This window comes from Xyrauchen texanus, chromosome 16, assembly GCF_025860055.1.
Source record: "Xyrauchen texanus isolate HMW12.3.18 chromosome 16, RBS_HiC_50CHRs, whole genome shotgun sequence".
NCBI lineage: Eukaryota > Metazoa > Chordata > Actinopteri > Cypriniformes > Catostomidae > Xyrauchen > Xyrauchen texanus.
The window spans coordinates 2,465,230-2,478,302 of NC_068291.1; the positions used below are offsets into that span (position 1 = coordinate 2,465,230).

A 13,073-nucleotide genomic window follows, 5' to 3' on the forward strand; every position below is an offset into this window, starting at 1 on the left:
TCAAAATGTTGAATATCAAAAATGTATCATATGTATACCCTGATATTACACCACATCAGTTTTTCTTTAATAGCCGTGCACACATCAAATACACATCGATTGATGATGGTCCTTATACTGAGAATGAAAGTTTCCGCCAGTACTTTTGCCGACAGGTTGCCAGCTCGTAACCGGTGCCAACCTGCAATAGGTGCAACATCAGGACCAATATTACAGTCCTATCAGAAGGGCAACTGCTCCCTTTTGATTACAATTCCTCCTCTTCTGATTGCTTTTATTTGTCAAATTAAAATGACCGTATACTGGCTAATTTTAACAAATTGTCTCAATAATCTCCCCATTTTACCAAAAATTCGGAGGAAAAAATTTGCGACATATGGGATGCGAATTAGTGATAAACACGCATTTCTGAATGGAAATGGCTTCAGGGCAGATTTCTTATCCTCTAAACCGAAACGTATGCGACAAAGTGTTTATTTAGGCATGACGTCATCACGCACACCATTTTTATCGATAAACGGCCGTTTGAATGGAAACGGGCATAAGGCGGCAAATGTCGCATTTTCACTTTCTCGATAACAAAATAGCGTGAAAGGTGGATGGAAACTAGGCTGTTGACTAACTGAATTATCTCTTTAACATGCTCTTGACTACACCGCACATCTGGATTTATGCCAGTTCACTGATCGATCGGCCACCGAGCTAAATCTGCCAATCTTAGTCTTAAATTAGTGATTGGCCGGTCTTGCCTAGATTTAGGGCCGATCGTTTTTGCAATATGCTTAGTTATTTAAAAACAATTGTAAGAATTACACTTTTATGAGTTTTAAGTTGCCCATTTTCTAGAGTCATTACGGTAGTAATTGCACAATAAGCAAGGAGAGAATAAAGATACTGCAAACGGGTATAAAAACGAATTAAACAACAAATAAACATGCAAATACAAATCTGCATATACGTGATGTTGTGACAATCAGACATTGTGTGCAGTGATATAGACAGTTTGAGTGATCATGAGCGCTTTCAGCTTCACTCCCTTCAACGTGCGCTCTCAGGGGTGGTGCTCTCAATATCTCATCAGTCACTCATCCCAGCACTATTCTGTGAGGATCCCAATTTAAATCAGATTAATGTTGGTCACAAAACCACTAATAAGAGCAATTTAAGTTTAACTGCATCATCATACAGTTGCTTAATTACTAGTGAACAAAACACCAAAGACAGTAATCAAATCATTTCAGTATAATGATTTCTCACTGGAGCAGTTAAGGAGCTTGTATTGGATATACACTGATCAGCCACAACATTAAAACCGCCTGCCTAAAATTGTATTGTCCCCCTCGTGCCGCCAAAACAACACCAACCCGCATCTGAGAATAGCATTCTGACCACAATTGTACAGAGCGGTTATCGGAGTTACTGTAGACTTTCTGTAAGTTTGAACCAGTCTGGCCATTCTCTGTTGAGCTCTCTCATCAACAAGTGTTTCCATCCACAGAACTGACACTTTGTTTTTTGAATCATTCTGAGTAAATTCTAGAGACTGTTGTGTGTGTGGAAATCCCAGAAATACTCCATGCGATTATCTAATCAGCCAATCTTGTGGCAGCAGTGCATAAAATCACGCAGATTCAGGTCAGGCGCTTCAGTTAATGTTCACATCAACATTGTCATAATGACCATTGATAGTGACAACTGAACTATTCAGAACTGTTTACAATTCAGATAAATGTTTGCAATTCACTGTGTAATTTTACTGTGTGGGGCATAAACATATAAGTGCAGCATATACTTGGCAAAAGTGTGCTAAAGGGCACTTTAAAAATAATCTGGATGGGCCGATCTTGGTTTAAAAAAAAATCAGTGATGCATTTTACCACCTGCTTTCATCTGGCGGTAATGGCTCGATGTAAATTAATATAATTGTGGGTAATTACTAATAAGATGCAGCTTTTTGCGCTGAAATGCCCCGTGCAAAAGTGGCACAATTGTTTGGTGAATTCACCCCTCAATTGTATACAATATGTAACTGGGGCTCCATCTCGTCCTGCTCCATCTCTGTCCTGAGAAAGGTTGAAGACCCCTGGTCCTGTATAGTATAAACCACTGACACATAGTAAAGCCTGGTCATGGCCAGTGAAAATTTCGCTCATTGTCCAAACCTGATTATCAGCTCCGCAATGCCCATCCAAATGGTTATAGATTGGAATCTGGTCTACGGGAAGAGATTTGTGAAACCAAATCCCCACTTAAAGCATGGAATGTAAATATTTGGTCCTAATGTTGGTAAAAACAAAGATAAGATGGGTAAAATGCGCTTTATTAATTTACAAGGAAACCTTAATGTCCACGTGCTCCCTCCCTCACCTCTGAAGAGGACACTTACAGGACGTCTCCCCAGCGCAAATGGCCGTATTGCCTTTCAGCCGCTCTAATCTCATTGGCATTGATGGGGTGAGAGGAAGACTCCGCAGGGTCGGACAGTCTGCAGATGAAGGAGCACGCTCCGTTGGCGGCCAGCGAGCATCTGCCGGACATCCCTCGAGAGCTGCGTGTGAGCCGTGTGGAACGTTATGGCCTATTATGACAACCCAATAAGATTTAAAGGGTTTTGGAAAGTGAAGATTTTTATCGCGTCTTCTCTCCTTTCTCAAAGAGCGTGTGTCTTGGGACGGCATTAATTCTGTTAGCGGAGTAACCAGAGAGGCTAAACGGCGTTAGACACAGGAAAATAGAGAATTACCAAGAGCTACAGCCCAGCCTTTTTCATTTTTTACTCTCCAAACATGGGCAGACTGCTGTCAACAACATACTTGATCGAAGATTTTTGATTTAGAAAGGAAAGTTACCTTGAATGCCATAAACCACTCAAACCAAGTTGTTGCAAATAAGATGTCTTCTCATTGCTGGCAGGTTATTGTGTGAATATTTTTCATTTTGGTTGTTGACTCAACATGCCCTTAAAATCATGATTTAAAAAAATAAAAAAAATAAATCATAAGTTAAAATTCATATGAATGTATAGGTGAAATTACTGTGACCGTTTCTTCAGAGAAGTGGCTTTTAATGGTGGATATGCTGTTTTAATCATCTATTAAGCATTATATAATGTAATAGTGTGTGTTAATAAGTTAGTATCTATGGTTTATGGTGAAAAAATATATGTAGTTTCTTTCTGAAAGAAAGCTTGATTCAATTGGCCTGTATGATTACGTAGACCATGTAATACACATCCTGACACATTTAACACTTTTAAAGCTTGAGAAATGTGGCAAATAAAAAAACCTCAGACAGGCAATGTGCACCTTAAGTGCTTATACTATTGTTCAACATACAACAAACAATAATATTTGACTTATGCGTTCAATCAAAACAGGCTGTTTTTAAGTTTACATATTCAATCTTTTTTTACTGTATTCAAAATAAGTGCATACATGTTTTAGAAGTTTAACATTATTTTCATATCCTTTCACAACATTGGTGGGGCAGACGAGGTCCCATTTATCCCATTAGGTCTTACGCGGTTGTCTCGTTCATATCAGTTCATCGCTATACATTTTCACCTCATATTGGTCCCAGCAGTTACACAAAGTTTGTTAGATTGCTCTGAGAAAAGTTCAAATTGACCAGCAGCGGCTGCAGGGCAAATGGGTCCTAATGGAGTAGACGCGATAACAATGACAGTGGTCCGTGAAATATCACAATTAATGTCAAATCCTGAGTTTCTCCTGATGTCCAATAATCTTTTGAAAACAGGGTTTCAACATCACAAATCATACCCACACATAATATCTTGTTACTCCAATAAGTGCTTAAAAGCCAGATTAAGCAAGATACTGAATATGAACTATCATAATAAATATTACAAGGCAAATAATTCAGATGCATTACATCATATACATACTGTGTGTGTGTGTGTGTGTGTGTGTATTTATATATAGGGCTGTCAATTTAACTCATTAATAACGTCTTTTAACGTCAATTTAACGCATTAATCGCATGCCCCCTGACCATAATAAGGAAGATTCCGGAGAAATGCAAGCTTGTAGTACCACCTGTTTACTCCAGAGGGCAGTAAGTGAAATTTCAGCTTTATGAGCAACACACAGTTTACGCAGTGAAGAAAACATTTCAGTAGGCTGAACAACACAGAAATGCGTTACGTTCTTGCGTTCAAAACACTCGAATGAGCGCAAATGCGATCTAAGGGATCTCAAGATGTGTTCTAAGTATTAAACTATATTTAACTTGAAACAGTGACCTAAAAATGTTATGTTTATGACGTAACGCACCCGAGACGCTACACAATCATGTCTGACACAGATGTAAATTGACGGGTTCTTAAACAAGCCCTCATAATAAATCTCCAACTGATTGACAAATTCACTTGTGTAATGGATTGCTGTGAACTGTGTGCCAATGATTGACTTATGATCAATAATATGGTAGTAAACAATACATTGTATTATAAAGCCGTATATTGTATTGTTATCAATGATGAACTCTTCTGCCACAAGAATGTAATGCATTTTAATTATCTGAATATTTTATATATATATATATAATTTGTAATATTTAAAGATAACTATGTATCATTATTTCATCATTGTATATTGAATAATTGTTATATGAGGGGCTTTCTCAGCAAATATTTGAATATGCGATTAATTAATCGTTAACTTCAAATGATGAATCGCAAAAGTTTTTCGTCTGAACCTTTTATTTCCATCAACCATACCAACTAACTTCACTCCACATCTCTTCCTCATACCCCCTCTCTCGTCTCCCCCAAACTCTATTGGCCCCCTGTGGAAACAAGACTATAGCTCAACTTAACAATCGGGACACCATGTAATTAATTTGATTACAAATTGTAATCGATTGACAGCCCTAATATATATATATATTCCCCTCAAAAAAAATGTCACTGAGCTAGCCTGGAGATAGAACCAAGTGAGATGGGTTCCTTTGCTACCCATCATATTTAATGTTTCTCTTATAGCCAAATGTATCTGAGAAAAACTTAATATGAACTTTCATATTGTGTATTGGAAAACTCTGAAATTCCAATTTGCGTTTTGCTCACATTTTGCTCAAATAAATTATAATTTATGTAACGGGGAAGGTCTCTACTTAAGGGAAAGGAGGAGGTGGGAACTGGCTGAGCAGTCAATGTAAACTTTTAATGGTATTCACGCCCGGCCACACCACCCTCCTCCTCACATATAGATATAGAGAGAGAGAAAAACTTGCCAGCTGGTCCTCAACCACTTCTCCGCCCTCCGGAGGACCACAGTCACTCCTCTGGTGGATGGCAGCGAGTCCTCCGACCCCTGGCAGATGGTCATTGCTTGTTCGCTTCCTGACGGACGGCAGCGTCCCCTCCACTTCCTGGCGGACGGCAGCAGCGAGGACTCCATGACCGCGCACCCTTCTTCCTTTCTGGGTTTCGGCAACAGTGTATTGGGAAGGTCTCAGCTTAAGGGAAAGGAGGAGGTGGGAACTGGCTGAGCAGTCAACAAACTTTTAATGGTTTAAAGAAACTGAAACATAAAACACAGACAGACAAACACAAAGGCCGCATGTCTCTCTCTCTCGAACTGGTGCCTCCTGCTCATCTTTATCCCCCTCCTGGCTGATTAGGACAATTCAGCACCGGGCGTGGCTATGCCCCCCTCCTTGTCACAATATAATAATAATAATTTTATTTACAGTTAATTCAAAAAGTATTCAGACCCCTTAATTTTATATTACGTTTTGTTATGATGCAGCCTTATGCTAAAATGCTTTAAAAAACAAATAAATAAATAAAATTCACATCAATCTACACTCCAAACCCCATAATTAATTAAAAATGAAAAACTGAAATATCACATTGACAAAAGTAGTGTTGTCAAAAATACCCTTACTTTGGTAACTAGTTGATACTAAAATAAAAACAATATGCAATGCAGTATGCCTGACACAGGACAGCTTTAAAATGCTCACTTGCTCTGTTACTTCTTTTACACTGAAATGGACATTTAATCAAATAAAAATCATGACCGGTCCTAGTGTGATTTTTATTAAACCTCTGATGGCTGCGATCTTAGTGTGGATGAGCTGTGTCCTTTATAAATCCGACCGCTCATCCACTAGAAACTCCACCTACTCTGAGAATCATTCACGTTGTATCAGATGACCGAGCAGAGCACTAAACCACTCTAAGGTGCGTAATACATGTAGATTATATATTTACATAAAATATGTATAAAAAAATTTATTGTGCTTTAATTCCAACTAAACTTGAAAGTTAAAACAACTGAGTTGACCGAGCTTCAAAGTAATGTTAACATTTTAAAAATGAACACTTGCACAAACACCAGTAATCCAAACACTTAAAATACAAACACTCCAAAACTATGTCCTACATTTCATTTGTCAGACTCAAAGGCCAGTGTAAAGAGATGAGATGTGAGACGTAACTTAAAAGTCTTCAATTATCACACTAGACCGTGTCACGAATGGTTTATCTAGAAAAGTGAAGTTTCCGGCAAAAAGCACATCATAAAAGCATGATTCATAATAAAAGCTAGATGCCTGAAATTGAAGAAATTGTGACAAATATATTACAACTGTATAGTAAAATGTAATATTCACTGTAGTAGTAGTAGTAGTAGTAGTAGTAATGATAATAATAATAATAAAGCAATATTTCACAAGCATGACTGCTATTAAATTGAAGTTTGGCAAAAATTGTATATTTTCACATGTTAAAAGTTTTAAGAATTCTTTGATTAGACGCCATTTTTATGATGAAATTAAAATGAACTAAAAAAATGGGACATAATAATTATTAAATTGTTAAAAATAACTAAACTGGTGTGTTCAATAGCACGTTATCTTATTGCCATATTTTTGCTGTGCTATCGAAATTGGTATCGAGAACCGTGGAAGTTCTACGGGTATCGTTACCGACTACTGAAATTTTGGTACCGTGACAACACTAGACATAAGTATTCAGACCCTTTGCTATGACACTTGAAATTTAGCACAGGTGCATCCCATTTCTCTGGATCATCTTTGAGATGTTTCTACACTTTAATTGGCAAACTGTGGCAAATTCAACTGATTGGACATGATTTGGAAAAGCACAAACCTGTCTATATGAGGTCTATCAGCAGAAAATGTATATCAAAGCAAAAACCAACACATGAGGTCAAAGGAACTGCCTGCAGAGCTTGGAGACAGGATTGTGTCACGGCACAGATCTGGGCAAGGCTACAAAAATATTTGGCTGCATTGAAGGTTCTCAAGAGCACAGTGACCTCCATAATTCTTAAATGGAAGAAGTTTGGAACAACCAGGCAGGGACTGGTCAGGGTTTCATGAAAGCTGAATGCAGCAAAATACAGAGATCTCCTTAATGAACACCTGGTTCAGAGCGCTCAGGACCTCAGACTGGGTTGAAGGTTCACCTTCCAACAGAACAATGACCCTGAGCACACAGCCAAGACAACTCAAGAGTCGCTTAGGGGACAACTCTGTGAATGTCCTTGAGTGCACCAGCCATAGCCCATACTTGAACCCAATCGAACATCTCTGGAGTGACCTAAAAATGGCTGTCCATCAACGGTCCCCATCCAACCTGACAAAGCTTGAGAAGATCTGCAGAGACGGGCAGAAAATCCCCAAATCCAGGTGTGCAAAGACTGTCGCATCATACCCAAAAAGACTTGAGGCTGTAATTGCTGCCAAAGGTGCTTCAACTAAGTTCTGAGTTAAGGGTCTGAATACTGTCAATGTGATATGCAATGTTATCAAAAATCTTTTCTTTTTTTTTTTAAAGCATTTTAGCATAATGCTGCAACATAAAATGTAAAGAAATTAAGGGGTCTGAATACTTTCTGAATGCATTGTATATAGCACCTTTTAGCGACTAAGCACAAAGTGCTTCACAAAACATAAAATCAAAAACACACAGTTAAACCAGCATGTTCACATAGTAATAAAAGCAACACATGCAGTAAAACACATGTTCACATATTAATAAAAGCAATTCTATAAAAATTAGTTTTTAAACAAAACTTAAAAACAGTCACCGATTCAGCAGATGCAATATCCCTGGGCAGGCTGTTCCATAATCGTGGGGCCTTCACTACAAATTCTCTATCGCCTTTTGATTTGCACCTCTTAGCCAACAGTTCACGACATGAAGATCTAAGAGGCCTAACTGTTTCATGAGGTCTTAACATCATTGCTAAATATTCAGGCGCCAACCCCACGTAATGCCAAATTAACACAATTTTCTGTCGTACTTTGTCATTAAAGTGTTATAATATATTGTTTTGTGAACCTCGTATTGCTCATCGAACAGAATCGTGAGATAACCATATTGTGTTACATGTTAATACTGTCCTGTTTTTCTCTATGACAGCAACATAACAGAGATGAGGACACAATATAAAGACGCTTTCCTGAAGAAACATGGCATTAAACTGGGCTTCATGTCGGCATTTGTTAAAGCTGCTGCATATGCCCTTACGGATCAGCCTGCTGTTAATGCTGGTACGTGCCTCTACACACACAATACATTACTTTGTAATCAGATTACACCCTACACAGGTGAGGAGCACTGAAAATGTCCTTGCGTTAATGGATCTTTGACATGTTTCACTATATTAGTGCAAATGTTTTTTAAATGAATCTAACCCTCAAGCTGGTTCAGCTCTTAATGTGTTGCCACTTCAGATGAAGCCTCTGGTGAGTGTCTGTGGCTCTGTGGTCGTCTGTTTCTAGTCTGAACACATTTGACAGATCACCTTTACGCCTGTTTCATTGCGAACCTCATTGGCTTGGCCTACATACAACACCACATTTAACACACTTTCATCAAGCCAGCATGTGTCTGTATTTGCCCGGAGTCATTTACTCACAAGAAGCGTCACCCTGTTTCATGTTCTTCATCTGATATTTACATGTAACTGCTTGTCCAGCTTTCAGAAAAGACATATGTACACAACAGAGTTTCTGCTGAGAACATTTGCTGTCCAACAAATCTGAAAAAAGTCATGTCATCTCATTTCTGTTTAATTTGTGCGAATGATAAATGTTTATTCATAAGAGTTTCTTTTCCACACCATTCAAAATAAAATTAAAAATCAACATTTTATTCAAAAACACTAAAAACAAAATCAGTTGAATTGCAATTTGCCACACGTTTTCAATTACTAAGGACAAACTCTAAAGTACATGAATGTGTGCTAAAATCAGGATTAGGCAGTATAAGGGTGTATACTAAGAAAGCTGATTTATTGTTTTTATCTTTCCAGTCATTGATGATACAACCAAAGAGATTGTGTATCGAGATTATGTGGATATTAGTGTGGCAGTCGCTACACCAAAGGTAATTTCTGCTGATTATAACTTCATGACCTCTAATAATGCTCTTATAAAGCTACTGCAAGGGGTTTCATCTCATGAAACATGTTTGGGTCATGTCACCTCAGAATCAAAAGAAACTAATAAGTAGGGATGCACCGATATGAAATTTTTTGTAAAGTAAATTACATTGAAAATATATTGTATCTGTTGAACACATGACAGGCCAAAATTAATAAAGTGAGCCACTATGAAAGATAAATAGTAGATAAAAAGTAGTGCTGCCCCTGATAGTCGACCAAACGTTAGTCGATGAGAAGTTTTGATTGGTCGGTTGGTCGCAGAAAAAAAAACTCCCCAGGAAACCGACAAACACCGGTATTACCGCTGGTTGAACACTAGGTGGAACTATGAGGTAATTTTCATTAAGCAGGGTTAGGGTTAAGAATGCACAATGAAGCAAGACCTTGATTTCAAACTTTGAACTTTATCTTTTATTTATTTTAACTAACAATTCAAATGAAACTGAAAAAAAATAAGTGCAATTAAAATGTGTGTTGTTTTTGAAAGATGGTTGTGAAGGGCAACATCTCTAATGATAATTGAATACATGGGAAAACCAGCCAAATATCATCTCGACATCATCAAAGGCATCAGCAATTAGTGATCACTCTGACCATCGCCGATCCCCGAGATCATCGTCTGTCGGCACAATCCTAATGTGCATTTCTCTCTATAAATGAACACAACGTTCAGACTCTTGCTGCTTTTTCCGACACATTCAGAATCATTACTGCTTTGGTTGGTGTCGTTGCGGCTCGCTTCGTGCATGTGCTTTATATTTGAAAGGCTCATGATTACGGTTTAGTATTTCTCTGTAATGTAGAACAGTGTTAGCAATGTTACTTATAGCATTATTCCTCAGCCCTGGAACACAAACCATTTACTGATGCCCCCCATATATATATATATATAAGGAATTAATGGCTTAAACTAACGACTACTAGTCAACTAGGAAAATCTTTTGTTGGGGCTGCCCTAATAAAAAAAAAAATTGCTAAATATCGTAGCGTGATGGTTGATCTGAAATAAAAAAGGTTATTTTATAATTCTAAAACATTTTTGCACATCTGTTATTGCAGTTCAAAACAGCAGAACTTACATTTTACATGTTTGTACTCTATATAATAAAACAACACATTCATATTATGCAAACATGTTATATTAGGCAACTCCACGGAAATGTCAACCACATCATGGAGGAAACAATTTTAAACCAAAGGAACAAAACTGCCTTTTAAGTTTGTGATTATTGATATGCTGTCCAGACCACTAGAGAGCGCTACTTGCTTACACAATGCTGACTGAAGTGCTTATTGCAGTCTATTTTAAAACACAGCCTTTCAAGCTTTAGTAATCACACAAGATCTTATTGCGATTTCAGTTTTAACTCAATTAATCATGCAGCCTTGATGTATGCCGAAGCTTTAATGTCTCAGAAGTTATAGTTTGTGGTTTTCAAAGAGTTTGAGTGGTTTTACCTCATCATGAATAGGTAAGTGCAGCTTTTTCAAGTGTCAGGTAATGATGGTTTTTCCTCATTAATGTGAGAATGATTGAAAATTAAATATTGCATGTTCTTAGTTCAGTAATTTTTTATGGATTGTGCATTTGAATTTAGTTTTTATAAATTGTGATAAAAAAAAATTTGTATCAACGTTTTCATGCATAAACCAATTTGCCAGTGTAACAGTGATTTTTCTTATTTAAATCAGAATAAAATTAGCTGAGGAACAAGCTTTGTTTCTCTCTCTCCTGAACAGTAATCATAATTTGTATTTTATAGTTTTTTAAATTTGATTCTTGTTTCAAAAGATGACAATTATATCAGTATGAAGTGGAAATATATGTTGTAACTGTGTTGAACATGGTGTAATTTCTCAGGGTCTCGTGGTGCCGGTGATTAGAAGTGTTGAAGGAATGAACTTCGCTGACATTGAGAAAACCATTAATGAACTTGGAGAAAAGGTGAGCGCTTTTGCTGACATGATTCACATTACTCACTGGAAAGAGAAATGGATGCTTGTGCAGTCTGAAGATATGATTATTTAGTTGCAAATGGTGCAGCTAACCAGAAATCTTTTAGATAAATATTACATGACCTTAAAAAACAGCAGTGGGGTCATTGACGAAGCACATGTCAAGAGAAGAAAAAATATCAAACCATATCATTTCTGAATAATGCTGCGGTTTATGCCTTAAATGGACTCTGCAGGGTCCTTTTCAAAGTTAATCAGAACACACTGCTCATTTTTTTTTTTTTTTTTTAAGCGTTTTACTAAATGCATCGGCCTTGAAGAACTCATGGACAAAAGAGCAAAATTGGAGTTTTGTGGCTTTGAGTTTGTCTGTTAGATTTGAGCTCGTAAACATTAAGCAAATACACACATTTAATATTTGGTCTGAATCAGAAACTTTTTGTACTTTTTCATGTCTTGAAACATTGTTTTCTTTTGTTCTGTATAGGCTCGTAAGAATGACCTGGCAGTGGAGGATATGGACGGCGGCACGTTTACCATCAGTAACGGAGGGGTGTTTGGATCGATGTTTGGGACGCCGATCATCAACCCTCCACAGTCGGCCATTCTGGGCATGCACGGCATTTTTGACAGGCCTGTGGCTGTTGGTGGGAAGGTTAGATGTGATATTAATGTCTAGTCTTGTGCCACACAGGGGTGGGGATGGTATGAACAAAATCATTTCACATTATCAGTCATTTTATATCATGTAGCAATATCTTAAAGGTGCATTTAGTCATTTTTTTGTTTGTTCATCTTGAACTTAAACCGACACCTAGAGGCAATATTTTGTAGTTTCTGATGCAATTACAGAAATTACTACTCACAGTCAGCCATGATTCATTTAATACATGAGTGAAATTGTCCCATGAAAGAGCGGTAACAGGAGATTAGGCGAGTAGTGTTCGGCTGGTCATGTGATTCTGACATGACTGCCCCCATGAGGAGACCCTCTCCATGTAAATTTAAACATCTTTTATAAGGTTGTTCATTTGAGTGAAGTCTTCATCTCATGGGAGTGCTCATGATTTTATACATTTGATTTAAATTACTTATTCATTAATGCCATTTATTTGACTATTCTATCTTTTTATTTGGAAATGTATGAACGCAAAACCAAATATAAAACATTCATAAGTTTAAATTATAGACTTCAAACAGTTAAGCTAATATGTATATAAAATTATGAGTCACTTTCAAAGGCAAAAAATGCCAATTTATATATACACATGCACACCAGTGACCGCACATCAGTGGAATTCTATATTAATGCAACAACCCTTACAAAAATCGATGTCAAACTTGCCGTAAATTCTCCACTGATAATTTTCACATGCAAATCAGCTTTGTGGCAAATTGTCAATTGTTACCAAAGGTTTGCTGGAGGTTCTCCACTACCGACGAAGAGCTCCAAACTTCTGGCAAACATTTGTGGCGAATCAAAAGCTCATTTGCATGTGAAAATAATGAGCGGCAAATTTTGCGGTGGTAAGATTTTTTTTTGAAGGGTGCTTGCTTGGCAACCATAATCGACTAAACTCTGCTTTGCGTTGTGCCCTAAAAGAGAGCCACTGTGCCCGCCCACTTTTTAAGCCATCTCGCTTCTAAAAGTATTTTTTCCATAGGATTTCCTAA

The 13,073-nt window shown here is 37.4% G+C and overlaps 1 protein-coding gene across 2 annotated transcripts in view; it reads left to right on the plus strand.

The window, feature by feature from the left end:
- The window catches only part of dlst (dihydrolipoamide S-succinyltransferase), a 31,624-nt gene that overhangs the window by 15,523 nt on the left and 3,028 nt on the right, over positions 1–13,073 (plus strand). For both annotated transcript variants that reach the window (XM_052146019.1, XM_052146020.1), the window contains exons 11-14: positions 8,417–8,547; positions 9,312–9,385; positions 11,305–11,388; positions 11,887–12,054. In XM_052146019.1, the coding sequence (XP_052001979.1) occupies positions 8,417–8,547; positions 9,312–9,385; positions 11,305–11,388; positions 11,887–12,054 (457 nt within the window). The remainder of the gene's footprint in view (positions 1–8,416; positions 8,548–9,311; positions 9,386–11,304; positions 11,389–11,886; positions 12,055–13,073) is intronic.